A 15,331-nucleotide genomic window follows, 5' to 3' on the forward strand; every position below is an offset into this window, starting at 1 on the left:
ACAGCATACAATCTAAGCAAGTGAGGGTCAAGGGCCTTGCTCAAGGGCCCAACAGTTGCAACCTGGCAGAGATGGGGCTTGATAAACTAGTCCAGTATCTTACCAACTAGGCTACGGCATTGCCACCGGTCGGCTGGGCACCATCTAGCGGGCATAATTGGCAGTGCCTGCAGGGTGGTGATGACCGGACTATGTGGGTGGGGTCTTCAAACGCTGTGTAAGGACCCTGATTGGTGGATAGAGGCGCCTGTGCAGAGTGCATGGGTGGAAGAGGGTTCCGTTAAGGGCTGTGCGCTATCGATTATAGCTGCTGACTTCTCTCTGCCCATATAATTAGGGCTAGTTTGGGTGCATCTATTACAACGTACAGCAAAGTACTCTCATGCTGAGAGGAAACAGCAACAATTAAAACAACAGTCGTGCAAGCTTAACACGGCCGTGCAGGAAAGGATCCGCTGTGATGAGCGCTCTGTACAGCCCGCTCGACTGTGGACGACTCGGTCAACTCCGTTCCAGCTGGTTCTAACTCAGAGGTTCCTGAAGTACAGCTGGTCAAACAGACCAACTTCTTCTCAGCACTGTGTGAAACCTTGGTGAGGAGATCGCTGTATTGTTGACTTTGTAATGTGTGTGGTCAAACAAGCCCTATATTTATATGGGCACAGAGATGTAGTAGCTCATTGGTTAAGGTCCTGGACTGGTACTCAGAAGGTCGCCGGTTCAAGCCCCACCAAAGCCAAGTTGCTACTGTTGGTTGCTTCGGATAAACGTACCTAAAAGCGTCTGCTGAATGCAGCAAATGTAAATGTGAACGTATACAGGCACAGAGAAGTCAACACAGAGTTGCCAGGTTTGCTATTTTCCCACAGAATTGGGCTTGTTTGCGGGTGAACATCGTAAAGTCGCTGGGTGTGATTTTTAAAGTTTGTCGCAGCCGCCTTAAAGCTTTGATTACAAACAGTACAAAATGAGAATGAATATCAACTCAGCACTTGCTAAGGAAGATAATAACACTGTTATAACACTGTTAGTAATGTAAATGATAGAATAGCAATATTAATAATAATACCATTGTAAACACTGTAGTACACCGGTAGTTTTTAGTAGTTTTTTTTAGTAGTCTTTAAGGTCTGGGTCACCTTAGATTTTGGGCTAGTCTTAACTTCTAAACTAAAGGACTGGTTTTAGACACTTTGGTGTGGATGTTTTTGCTGGACCTGGCAACCCTGCGTCAACAGCTTTAGTACTTTAGCAAAGTTAAATGTCATTTTATTGCTTTAAAAGCACCAAAATAACACACAGAATGGCTGTATGTACAGTTTTGACCCTGCTGTTTGTTTTTTAGAAAAGCCACAATATATTTTTATATATTTTAATATAAAATAAGTCGATTTTGGACGCAGAAACATGTGGTCCATACATTACATTCGGTCACAGAAAAATAGCAATATCAGAACAGAAACCAAAACAATTCCATGTCAACTGACATGACAATAATGTCCATTCCAAAACAAGTGTATTAAAACTTTTATAGAATAAAGAATATTTGAGTCACATTAACCCTGAAAGAAAGTTTGCATTAAATACTCACGAGTAACAGTAATCCGTGCATTGTGTTTTACTTTATTTGTGCAACTACAAATCTGTCAAGCCTGTCAACACAGCACCTTGAGTAATAGGATTATTCAGTAGGGTTTGAATCTTAGCAGCATCTTATGGCACAATTTAGACTAAATTCTATTTAGAAAAAAAAAAAAGCACCTTTTCAAGTTAACATCGACGGGCTACGAACTGTACGGAACACTGTTAATTAATGATAACACAAATCCGTACAGTCATTTCTGTGCACGTTTTATATTTAAATTCACCACCTACTGTTCTGTGTGGTTTGAATCTCACAGAGCAAATACGTTACTTTTATGTCATGGTGTTTATTTTTTATATTTGATGATTTAACGATGGATAAAAATCGACTGTACTGCACGGTACGGAACACCGTGACCTGACGTTGGCTATTTCCAGTCAGCGAAGCTAAGATGCTAAAAGCTAAATTATTTTAAATTTTCGACGTGATTACGCTTAAGTTATTCATCAGTAAATACAGTAATAGTTTTATTTATGAGCAGACTCAGTGTGCTTGCTTTAAATACGACATTCCTGGAGGGGAAAAAAGAATAGAGCAGCCGTTAAAGCGGTGCTAAATGTGCTAGCTAACAATAAGCCGTTAGTCACACACCGAGATTCCACAGAAATCAAACCGGTTTAACGGTTTATAGGCGGCTAATTTAAAGCTGAATAAACACGCATCCCGTTCTTACCTGCTTTAAAGGTATCGAGGACATCCTCAAAATCACTTCTGCTCCACATCTCGGTGGATTTTGTGCGCTTTTAAATCTGATGTGTTTCTCCACAGAAAAGCGATGGAACAAATGAGCAGCTTCCAAGAAAACCAGTCAACGGATTATATAGCTGTGATCCATAATCTATGTATAAATACACGCCAGAATAACAGAATTCATGTTCCGCCACAATCCCGAACCGGTTTATGTTATCACATATCGCGAATCTTAACCAGAACCGATACTACACTACATACTACACTACCTTACCGCACAGCAGCCTCGTTGTGCCAACTGCATTGCAAGCCTGTGAGCTCAAACCCTGGCCGCATCCCAAACACCTCCCTCCTCAGTAATGAGTGCACTCGAATACAGCGTACGTTACATTCACACGCGCACTACGTAGTGCGCCAGCGTAGGGAGTCTTGAGGCGTTCGACATACAGCCGCACTCCAGCGTGTCCAAGCTAGACTCTCTCGATGGAGAAGTGAAACGGCAACAATCAGAGCTGCAAATTCCACCTACATACACCAGCATTACCAGGACAGAACCCAGCAGCTCGGGTTCCTGCGTCACCTCCACACACTTCTGGACATGTGGAAGCTCCCATGGAACCTGGTTTCATCCAGGAACATCTCACTGATGCTGGAGATGTACCGATTCGATTAAAAACAAACACGAAAGCAGTTCGAATCCATTCTACGTACGTGACACACAGATGCCAGGTACATAAGGTACATAATATTGTGAAGGACAAGGCTGTCGTGCAAGTCCACAGTCGAGCAAGCTTTAGATTACCACAAACGTGAAGACTGGCATGCAAATAAGAAGCCCTTGCTCCTTTAATGTGCTGACTTAATGTGCTTGATCGACAGTGGACAGTCGCCCAAATTTGGCATTTACTCATTTACATTTTCGGCATTTAGCAGATGCTTTTATCCAAAGCGACTTACATTACAGTTTCAGTATACAGTCTGAGCAATTGAGGGTTTAGGGGCCTTGCTCAAGGGCCCAACAGCAGCAACCTGGCAGTGGTGGGGCTTGAACCAGCAACCTTCTGGTTACTAGTCCAGTACCTTCACCACTAGGCTACTGCTTGCCCCTGCTTAACTACTCATTACCCAGTCTGGTCATTTCCAATTCCCAATTGTGAATCCACTGGCGTTTGGACAACCCCGGATTATCACACACCCCTTAGACATGTGTCCAATCAATCAGCAGCCACTTCTTATCACCTGCCAGTGTTGCGTTCCCACACAAAGCCATATCACGTACGGAAATCTAAGCTCCATTTGAGCTCTGCCCCGCCACCCGAGCGCCCTTTGCTTTGACTGTATATAAGGACTAAATGACTAGTAGCCACTTGCATCAGAAATTGAAAAAGTTGAGCTTTGGGCTATCAACTGAAAGGCTGAGAGTTTGAATCCCAGCTCTGCCATGCAGCCACCGTTGGGCCCTTGAGCGAGGCCCTTAACCCTGTCTGCTCCAGGGGCACCGTAAGATTGCTGACCCTGCGCTCTGACCACAGCTTCCAAACAAGCTGGGATACACAAAGAAAGAATTTCGTTGTACTGTACGTTTATATATGTATGTATGTCTGTATGTACGACAAAGGCATTCTATAAAAAATATAGGTATTGAAACTGATGTGTGCATGCATGAAGACACAATTTATCATAAATAATAAGCATTTAAAAGCAGACAATATAAAATACACATTTATATATAAATCATAGTACTAACAAAGAGCAAATACAAGATTCAGCACCGATAAACATACACTTGACAAAAGAAAAACCTAAATAAATGTACTGAATGCTAACTGCGAATCAATAGCAACTTATTCTGTCTGATCATATGATCAATATGTTGGAACATTTTTATTGTAATGGCAGTGATTTAATCATCTGCTCACTGATTGGTTTGTTGAGTATAATATTTGTACGTGTCCTTCAGGCACGGTACTTAAAAATACCCCACATCCTTTATAAATATGTAATAATACTAATGACACCCTCATGTCCAGTGAAACACTAAACAAACATTAAAACACTGTGAGGTTGCAGAGTGCTTTACATTATTAATAGACCTCGCTTTATGTACCGTGCCTCACAGCAATGCTAACTGACTTTAACATCCTAAACATTCCTGTTAGAGAGCAAATAACTACAAATAAATACAGTGCTGCTGCTGGAGTTTTTAAATACCGTGTCCACTCACTGTCCACTCTATTAGACACTCCTACCTAGCTGTTCCACCTTGTAGATGTAAAGTCAGAGACGATCGCTCATCTATTGCTGCTGTTTGAGTCGGTCATCTTCTAGACCTTCATCAGTGGTCACAGGACGCTGCCCACGGGGCGCTGTTGGCTGGATATTTTTGGTTGGTGGACTATTCTCAGTCCAGCAGTGACAGTGAGGTGTTTAAAACCTCCAGCAGCGCTGCTGTGTCTGATCCACTCATACCAGCACAACACACACTAACACACCACCACCATGTCAGTGTCACTGCAGTGCTGAGAATCATCCACCACCTAAATAATCCTGACCATTGAAGAACAGGGTGAAAGGGGGTAACAAAGCATGTAGAGAAACAGATGCACTACAGTCAGTAATTGTAGAACTACAAAGTGCTTCTATATGGTGAGTGGAGCTGATAAAATGGACAGTGAGTGTAGAATGTTATGGTTTATTGGTGTACATAACATCCCTTATGTCACCTAAACTGACAATAAGGCACAAAGCCTTTAACATACACCCAAACTCTGCAACCTAATATACCAGCCTAAACCCCTTATCACCTACCTTAACTGAACCCTGGATGCCTAACACCCCGTAGCACATCACTCATCTGAACTCAACCTACAAGGACCAAATCGCCAACACCCTCAACACTAACCTGAAGTGAAGGAATTAGGCCTGAAAGACTAACCACCCTAAAGTCCCAACCCAACTCATGCACCTAAATCTAATTCATTCAGACACTTGTAATGTGTTCGGGGGGACTTCTTGCTGTACATGACAGTGCTGATGAGCTTCAAAACACACAAAGCAGCTCCAAGCAACCACTCCAGCCCACTCACACTGGGTACAGAGAGGTCACCCACCACACCCGTAAACAAAGATCACGCTGCTGAGGACAATCGTAGTGCTGTTAGTGCTTCATGAATATATTACAGTATATCCTGATCATACACAGAGATCAGAGCTGATATTCTCTCATAAAAGATCCTGTTTTGGAGGAACGGTGCAGCATTTCTGCCTCTCCGCCTTTATAATGTTTTCACGACCAAACAAAAAACATTTCCTGTCTGATGAACCCACGTGGTTTAGTGTTCAGTGTTTTGAATGTTTTGCCAGGGTTTCACGCTCGGGGTCGACGGTGTTTACCGTGCAAAATTCCACTTTACACTCAGATCATGGCACAAACGGGACTTTAAACCAACAAATCACCAACAATCAGTGTTTTTGTGGACGTTATCTGGCGTGTGCACACTGTGCCCGGCCCCGACTTCCTGTCACTCGGCCAACTCTGTCTGAAGCTACGTCCCAAACCGCAAACTAAAACTGATGTTAAAAAAATACTGACGCTCTGAATCACACTACCATAGTAAATAATGTGTAAAAGTCCAGTAGAAAAGCACTCACTGCTTAAATATATCACTATTCTAACGGAATTCTAGTGGAAACACTAAGTGAGAGGCAGAAATACACCCTAAACAGGACACCAATCCAGGCAATCTACCTTCTGCATTCTTTTTGAAGGTGTAAGGAAAACCAAATACCCAATAAAACCCCACACAAGACCTGCTGCACGCCTACCCCATAGTTTACTACTGTATTAGTAGTCTATGTATATCACAGTAGTACTAATGGATTCAGACAGTTGATGCCCAAAATCAAAGAAACCCACACAGACACGGGGAGAACATGCAAACTCCACACAGAAAAGACCCAGACCGCCCCACGTGGGGATCGAACCCAGGACCTTCTTGCAGTGAGGTGACCGTGCTACACACCGAGCCACCGTGCCGCCCTAGTACAGATCATTCATTCATTCACTTTCTCAACCGCTTATCCAATCAGGGTCACGGGGGTGCTGGAGCCTATCCCAGCTTTTCAATGGGCGCAAGGCACACAGTAACACCCTGGACGGGGCGCCAGTCCATTGCAGAACAGACACACACACACACGTTCACCTTTAGGGCAATTCAGTGTCTCCAATGAACCTGACTGCATGTTTTTGGACTGTGGGACATGCAAACTCCACACAGAAAGGATCCAGACCTCTCCATATGGGAATCGAACCCTGGACCTTCTTGCTGTGAGGCAACGGTGCTACCCACCGAGCCAGGGTGCCGCCTAGCTTAATTAACAATATGAATAGCATGTCTGTATAGTATCTCACCTAGTCTGAGTCTTGGTACAGTGGGGGTACAGCGTCTCACCCCTAAATTTCACCATAATACACCCCAAAAATAGGGTTAAGTAAATCAAACACTACTGCAAACACTAATAACACTTCCTAATCTGCAGTTCTTAGAAGGTACGACTAATTATGTTAGTGCAGAATATAAAAGGTTCTGCTCGGTGTCTGAGAGACTGAAAGGCGCTTATAGTCCGGATTTAGCTCCATCTGATTTCCACCTTCTTGGACGCTCAAAGAAGCTTTAAGGGGAAGAAGATTTTCATGTGGTGATGATGTGAAAGCAGCGGCGCATCAGAGGCTACGAGCTCAACCAAACACAACCAAAAAGTTGGTACGGCGCTGGAAAAATGCATCAGAAGGCGACGATGTAGAAAAGTCATGGAGTTTGTTTCTTAAATTCTTAATAAATAGAGTTAAAAAGGGTGCAGACACTTCTTGAAGATCCGTCGTATATTTCTGTACACGTACACACTGTATTTCTGCCGAGTCGTCACATTGTGTGGTTACATAGAGCTCAAATCTCAATCAAATGCTGCACTCTGTATAAAGATGGTTCATCCACAATAAACGAATAAAGACTCTATTAAAGAAAATGATAGAAATATTAAACTTACAGCTTTTCTTCTTCATGAGCAAGGCGCTGCATTATGCAGAAGTATCAGGAGGAAGTGAAGGCGCTTCAGCATACGTTAGCTAAAGTGAAACCTGACAGCGGAACTTGCTCAGCCAATAAGCGGTACAAACTGTTTTTCAAATGCTTGTGGTGTAAGAACCTGTGACACGTGCAGCACGGAAGCAAGCGGAGGCTGGCGGACTGATCGTGACCCCTGAGGATACAGAGACAGAAGTCAGAACTAATAACTAGTCTCAGGTTTAGCTGCCTTGTCTTAACCTACACGCACAACTAAGGGCCTAGTTAACTTCACGGGTGTGAAATATTAACAGCTATTTGCTGTGAAATTAAAACATTAAATGTTTGTGTTTAGTGATTTTAGAGAACATTTTAAATTTAATAGAATTCATGTATCTCATGTTTACTGGCTAATCTGCACTGTGAGGCGTCCTAGCAATCCTACGGCAATTCAGTCAGCAATCGCTTAGTCAAACCATCAAAGATTTGGGCCGCTCAGGTGGCGCAGTGGTAAAAACACACGCTGGAACCAGAGCTGGGATCTGGAGTACATCGTATCGGGTCTCAGCTCTGCCTGCCGGCTAAGGCTGAGCGGCCACATGAACAACGTTTGGCTTGTTGTTCATATAGCGGTGGGATATTAAAGCTGGATAGGGTCTCTCTCATAACTAATGCAGTTACAACTGTTACTCTGCTGATGGCGCCTGCACAGAGACGGGAAGGGTGCTCTCAGGGTGCGTCTCTCCGTACACGGTGCTGATCCGCACTGCACTCGTCAAAGTGTAGGTGATAAGATGCAAACGGCTGCTGCTCACGTGTCGGAGGGGGCGTGGGTTAGCTTCGTCCTCCTCAATCAGAGCGGGGATCGGCATTGGTGGAGAGGAAGCATGAATATATATATATATTAAAAAACATCCAAGTTGTGGAGTGTAAAGGAACAACCGATTCTGTGGACACGGTGTATGGGTTTTGGTGTTCCGCTTTTAATTCCTTGTACCATATTAATTTTTCCTATACCGCCATACTGTAGCATAGTTAATACACCAGCTGTAGCTTCAATAGGCAGCAAATCATCAAAAACAGATGGAGGATGAAGAGAGGGAGACCAAATATGCACCAGAAGAACCTGCCAAAGAAATGAGCTGTGTGGGCAGTGTTGAACAGATTAAAACACTAAATACTGCACGGTCTGTCGAGCCACGGCTGTTACATGTGATATACCATGATATACCGTGAATGAAAAATACCGTAATACACATTTTTGGTCATACTGAGCAGCCCTACTAGTTACCCAATAAAACAAGGCTACATCCAAAACAGCTTCCTACCATACTAACTAGTGTTCTAAAATAGTACTGATCCAAAATCCAACCTGAGTTCTACTGGAATAAACAGTTTGTTACTTGTAGAAAGTCTTTATTTAGTTATAATCATGTCTACAGTTGTGTGTACTAGCTTATTTAGAAGCTGGGGTGGTCAGCGTAGGGTCAGCCTTCGTACTGCGTCCCTTGGGCTGGGATTTGAACCATCGACCTTTCAATGTTGCATCGTTATTACAGTTCAGATTCAGATCGAGTCCCAAACACACTAATGGAAGCCCAGCGTTTAAGGTGCTGGACTGGCAGTCAAGTGGTTGCTTTTTTAATCCCCATCGTGCCAAGATGCCACCGCTGAGCCCCTAAGCAAGGCCCTTATACAATACAATTTGTACAAAAGGTGGGACTTGAACTGGCAACCTTCTGATCACTAGTCTAGCACCGTATCCGCTGAGCTATCGCTTTAAAGTAATTTGTTTGTGATCAACATTAAACAAAACAAAACCAGAACAAAAACCAAAAGAAGCCCATTGTTTAGTCTTTCTGGACTATATACGCCCGAGCTCATCTTCAACGCATTCCTGTCCAAGCTTTTACGAGATCCCGGCGGCCCCGTGAGACTACAATTACTGTCGAAATGGCCTCGAAACAGTTTATTAAATCTGGCAACCCTGGCAACCAGCAGAGCTGTGGAAAACCCAGCACGTATGGAACAGCTCAGCGCTATAAAAAGTCAAACGGCTCATAAGTTCAGATTAACCGGGAGAGTCTGGGACTGAAATATATTATCACCAAACCCGGTCCAGAACGAGCGTGTAATAAACAACACTCACCCTGAAAGCGACGGACTAGTTCAGACCTCACCGAAAAGTCCCAGATCTTCCCAACAAAGCCTGACTGACTGGAACAAAACAGAAAGTACAAAATCACTTCAACCCCCCACCGAGTGTGTCTGACATGAACTAACATCACCCGACCCCATCAGAGCTGCCACAACAACCTGCCAAAAACAAACACGCACCTCGTTATATCAGAACTAGAACAGATTTCTGGGATTAAAGAAAAGAGCCACATTTCACCTCAGTCATTAAAGGATAGAATAAATAGAAGCTACGATACACAGCACAGCTACATTAATAGCTGAATGTAAACCTAGAACATCCAGCGACGCTGCGAGGCTTCATGTTCTGTCTCACATACAAAAACTCTCCTCTGTGTTTTGACCCCCATGATGAGTTGTTAGTTTTCCAAACTCAGTTACCCGAGTCGTGATTTTAGCTGCTTTACTTCCACATCTTGGACATTTTGACTAAGCGATTGCTGACTGAATTGCCGTAGGATTGCCAGGACGCCTCATAGTGCAGATTAACCAGTAAACGTTAAATGTAAAAATAGTAGAAATGTTAAATCGCTAAACACAAACCTTAAAGTTAGAATTTCACAGCAATGAAGTAGGTAATAGGTAGGGCCTTAGTTATAAATGTAACATTTTCGAGTGGCACGACAGCTTAGTGAGCATCATGGACAGCGTTGGCGCCAACCTGGGTCAGAACTTTGCCTTGGTACTTCCAGGTTTTCGTCCATTCGTGAAAACAAAAGCGTGCAGGCGGTGGACTGGAGTCTTCGGGTTGAAATGAAACAAATTTAGTTGCATTTCTGTCGTATGCACCAGTGTTTATGCTTGGCTCTGGATGCACAGCAACCCTGATCAAGATGAAGCATTAACTTAAGAGGACTAAAAATCTTTAATGAAATTAAATACACCTCGACGTTGATGTTGTGCATTAAGAACTAGAAGATATAAGAAGAGAGTCGGTGGAGGGAGGGCGGGTCAGGAGAACATACCCTCATCGTACACCATCGGGGTCTCCAGCAGAGGAAGAGGAACTGGCTACGACTAAACTGGGAGAAAAAGGGAGAAAATAAAAGAAATAAAAGTATAGGTTGAATATTTCCAATAGCAAGCAAAACACCCAGGCCAGGAAGTGTGTCCTGATTACAGCACCAGATTGAGTTGACAGAAACCCCTTGATTTATCAGAAACTCAAATAAAAATAAAATAGTGAACAAAAACAATCAGCTAAATTAGATCTGATGATTCCAGTAATGTTAGTATTAGGAACCAGTATTAACACGCATCTAAACCATTTGTTCGTGACTGTGCTAACACAAAGACGTAAGGTTGGTTGCACGTGCCAGCCTGACGACTTTCAGCTCAATAACACTTCATTATTGATGACGCCGGTGCTCGATCTGCAGGAAATCGGCATCCATTAACTCCTCACGTTACCGCTCGTTTCCCCCGAGCGCACTTCTGCTCGGTAAGGAACACTCGAGACGCCGACACAGGCCAGACTCAGCGCGCCGGCTGACATTGACTCGACTTTGACTCGAGCCGGAGACGTCAGCTCGGTCAGTAACGACGGAGACAGGAGGACTGGTGTTCCATCTAACTGAGCGGATATATACACATCCATCATAAACATCCATAACTGCTTAAAGATCTCAGAGACAGACGTGGTCAGGATTAAAGGAACCTTGAACATTAAGCACACTGAAAAAATTGTCAGGAAAAAAGGAGACATAATCTTTTATTAAATTAAAATAAGGCTCTTAATGTGTGTAAATAAAATCTAAACAATAAAAATGGGGGAAACATGGAGTTAATGGAGAACATCCAGGAACTCCAAGAGATAAAATCTAATAAGTTGCCGGGACACAATAATTGGAGCACAAACACAGACAAATCTGTAATTCAATAGAAATTAGACTCACCTGTCTTCATCTCAGTGATCACGTGACTTAAATGAGCCTATAAATGGTGGCTTTGATGCCTAAACAGGCCACTTTTATTCCCTGTTTCGTCCTCACAAGTGAGCAGAGCAGAACTGGTACCATCACCAAGCACAGGCAGTCTAAAGGGTACAAGACCATCTCCAAGGACCTCGGCATCCGACTTCAACAGTTCGGAACGTAATCAAGATGTTTGCTACTCATGGAACAGTCTAGGACCCTCCAGGATGTGGTGGACAGACAGTGGATCGATGGAAGATCAATGAAAGAACCCTATGAAATGTGTGCTCTATGGACTCTAAGGACGAGCAGGACCCCTCCATCTACAGTGACACATGGTGGAGGATCCATAATGTTGTGGGGCTGCTTTGCTCAATTGTAAAACAGCACAGATTGACCTTAATTTAGCTTTAGTGAGCAGATGATTGTGGTCAGAGCCTTGGTGGAGCCAGGGTTAAACAGAATCACTGGGAGCAGGGTAGGGCTAGATCCAGGACTCTCACACCTAGGTGTTTTTTAGTAACTAATGCTGGATGTTTTCGTTATATAGAAGAACACTGAGGTACACTAAGCAAATCTACCCAGACTAAGGGGCTGTCTGAAAACCTAGTGACCCACCCTGCTCCCCTACTACCTACCTGATCAGCTCCTCAGTAGAGAGGATTCTAATAAGACCTGGAGCTCACGAGGCAGATTATTTAGACGCTCTGCTTGGACAGAGATTAAGCAGATTACATCACTGCAGTTTCAGCTTACAGGACGTCCAAACCGACGGGCTGAGGTGGCACAACCCACCAGCACGCTCGTATAATTCCACCTTTATACAGATTAAACATCAACGAGAATTTATTTACATTTGAATAGAACTCTGTTGGTTGCTCCGCATTTATTCGTCCACCACATTTGTAGCTTTTTGTGAGGAAAGTCGTGCCGCACTGAACGCTGGGATTGATCTTCAGCGCTGAGGAGGCGTCGGACGCTCCCTCGTCATTCAGTCAGATCATCACTCAGAATTAAGGCGCCTCAGTAGGAGGGATCTAAGAATTTAGACACGCCCTCTTCTCGGGAGTGTAGGATGATGGGAAATGTGTCTGTGTAGAGAGAGAGAGCTAGGGTTTCAGGCACTGTAGTGCTGTGTAGCACCCACCATACCTACAGGCAGTGTGCTGCCCTCATAATTGATCAGTTTAACTTTATGGAATATCTTGATGCTAGAACCAGCACTGATATCAGGGTTAAAACTGGACAGAAATTCTGGTAGGTAACGATGATGAACGCTTTGTTCATAATAAATGACGCCGATAAAGGAAGAAGTCAGCAGTACGAGACCTACGATGGAACAGCATGACATCAGTACACGGACGGAAACACAGAGACTTTATACCTGATTACTGAGGAACAGAAACTGGTCCTGGTGCAGTTTTATTTACTGCTGATTCAGAACTTCAGCAGGAGCTCAGTGAGCTGGAATTTTACCCTGACAGCAAAAAAAAGTGCTGCACATAATCCAACAAAAGACATAAATGCATGTTAGAGGAGGAGTAAATAACAGCATGTACTCTACACATGTGGAAGATACAGTACTAGATGTCAGACAGGATGAAGCTGAGATATTTTATGCTCCGTTTGCTCAACTTCATTTCATTTATTAATAAACATCCATTCCTGCATTTCAGTCCTGCAACACATTCCAAAAAAAGTTAGGACGGGGGCAAATAACGAGGCAGTGGTGGGATGAATTAGTATTTCAGATCTATTTTTGGAAGAAATGTGCTAAGGACCATCCAGACCGTTATCAGTAACACGTCCAAGAGGCAGGGTCAGACCCTGGTACTGACACACCCCATACCATGACACACCCTGGTACTGTCATGGTATGGGGCGTAACAGTGCCCTTGGTAAAGGTCAGTTACACTTGTGTGATGCAGCATTAATGCATTCAACAAGTTAATGCAAAACCACCTGCTGCACACGTTACAAAGGCACGACTGTGGAAGAAGAGGGTACGGGTGCTGGAGCGGCCTGCCTGCAGTGCTGATCTGTCCCCGATAGAGGACGTGAGGAGAATCTTGAACCCTGAACGGTTTCACACTTAAAGACATGTTTGCAGGAAGAACTGGACAAAATAACGGAAACACGTCTTTAGTGTTGTTCGACGTTAGAAAGTGGTAAATGTTTTACTGTCCCAACTATTTTGGAACGTGTTGCAGGCCTGAAATGCAGGAATGGATGTTTATTAATAAATGAAATGAAGTCGAGCAGATAAAAGATGAAATATCTCAGCTTCATCCTGTCTGACATCAAATAAACGTCACAGCTCTATTATTTGATGCATTATTCCAACATTATTGGTGATTGGCTCAGTATGATAAAGCAAAACCTAATGAAAAGCATAAATAACACAAATAAGTCTGGCTCCAGGGTTAAATCCATAAGAACAGCCTCTTTTTTTACTGTAACCCCAAAGTCCTTTGCAAGTAAGATCTGTACAGTGTAGGAGATCTAACATCAGCTCATCATTCACCAAGTGCAACCGAATCAAAGCCACACTCGCCTTTTTCTCCCAATTTTAGTCATTTCCAGTTCCTAAACACAATTCTCTTGTCACTTCGGACCCCCCAGCGCTGGCCGAAGAGTTCCGCAGACCAGCACCAGGTCACACCTCTGGATTACAGAGATCAAACTGAAACATCCCATGATCGGGGTGCCTAGGTGGCACCGGGGGTCTGGACTCTCCGTGTTTGAATCTCAGCTCTGCTACCGGTCGGCCACTGGTCTGCTGGGTGGGAAAAGACGGGACTAAAAAAAAATAATGGGGCGGGGTCTCCGAGGCCGTGTAAGGACCCTGGCTAGTAGCCGAGGCGCCTGTACAGAAGTGGAGGAACGTGGAGATCACGCGCTGATCCGTAAGGGAGAGGCGTGTCAGGAGGATGTACCCTCCTCGTCCTAGTACAGGGACATAAATAGAATTCAGCTTCTCCATTATTAAAACTGAAAACATTATACACCGATCAGCCATAACATTAAAACCACCTCCTTGTTTCTACACTCACTGTCCATTTTATCAGCTCCACTTACCATATAGAAGCACTTTGTAGTTCTACAATTACTGACTGTAGTCCATTTGTTCCTCTGCATGCTTTGTTACCCCCTTTCACCCTGTTCTTCAATGGTCAGGACCCCCACAGAGCAGGTATTATTTAGGTGGTGGATGATTCTCAGCACTGCAGTGACACTGACATGGTGGTGGTGTGTTAGTGTGTGTTGTGCTGGTATGAGTGGATCAGACACAGCAGCGCTGCTGGAGTTTTTAAACACAGTGTCCACTCACCGTCCACTCTATTAGACACTCCTACCTAGTCGGTCCACCTTGTAGATGTAAAGTCAGAGACGATCGCTCATCTATTGCTGCTGTTTGAGTCGGTCATCTTCTAGACCTTCATCAGTGGGCACAGGACGCTGCCCACGGGGCGCTGTCGGCTGGATATTTTTAGTTGGTGGACGATTCTCAGTCCAGCAGTGACAGTGAGGTGTTTAAAAACTCCAGCAGCACTGCTGTGTCTGATCCACTCATACCAGCACAACACACACTAACACACCACCACCATGTCAGTGTCACTGCAGTGCTGAGAATCATCCACCACCTAAATAATACCTGCTCTGTGGGGGTCCTGACCATTGAAGAACAGGGTGAAAGGGGGTAACAAAGCATGCAGAGGAACAAATGGACTACAGTCAGTAATTGTAGAACTACAAAGTGCTTCTATATGGTAAGTGGAGCTGATAAAATAGACAGTGAGTGTAGGAACAAGGAGGTGGTCATA

The 15,331-nt window shown here is 44.0% G+C and overlaps 1 protein-coding gene across 2 annotated transcripts in view; it reads right to left on the minus strand.

Moving 5' to 3' along the window:
• The window catches only part of cep85l (centrosomal protein 85, like), a 56,676-nt gene extending 53,770 nt beyond the window's left edge, over nt 1-2,906 (minus strand). Inside the window, exons 1-2 of one of the 2 annotated variants that reach the window (XM_063002425.1) lie at nt 2,610-2,906; nt 2,319-2,483 (exon numbers count right to left, since the gene is read on the minus strand). In XM_063002425.1, coding sequence (XP_062858495.1) covers nt 2,319-2,367 — 49 coding nt within the window. In that variant the 5' untranslated portion in view covers nt 2,368-2,483; nt 2,610-2,906. Of the gene's footprint in view, nt 1-2,318; nt 2,484-2,604 lie in introns of both variants that reach the window. The other variant, XM_063002424.1, reaches the window with a different exon arrangement.
• Between the last annotated feature and the right edge of the window lie 12,425 nt (nt 2,907-15,331).

This window comes from Trichomycterus rosablanca, chromosome 9 (assembly GCF_030014385.1).
Source record: "Trichomycterus rosablanca isolate fTriRos1 chromosome 9, fTriRos1.hap1, whole genome shotgun sequence".
Classification (NCBI taxonomy): domain Eukaryota; kingdom Metazoa; phylum Chordata; class Actinopteri; order Siluriformes; family Trichomycteridae; genus Trichomycterus; species Trichomycterus rosablanca.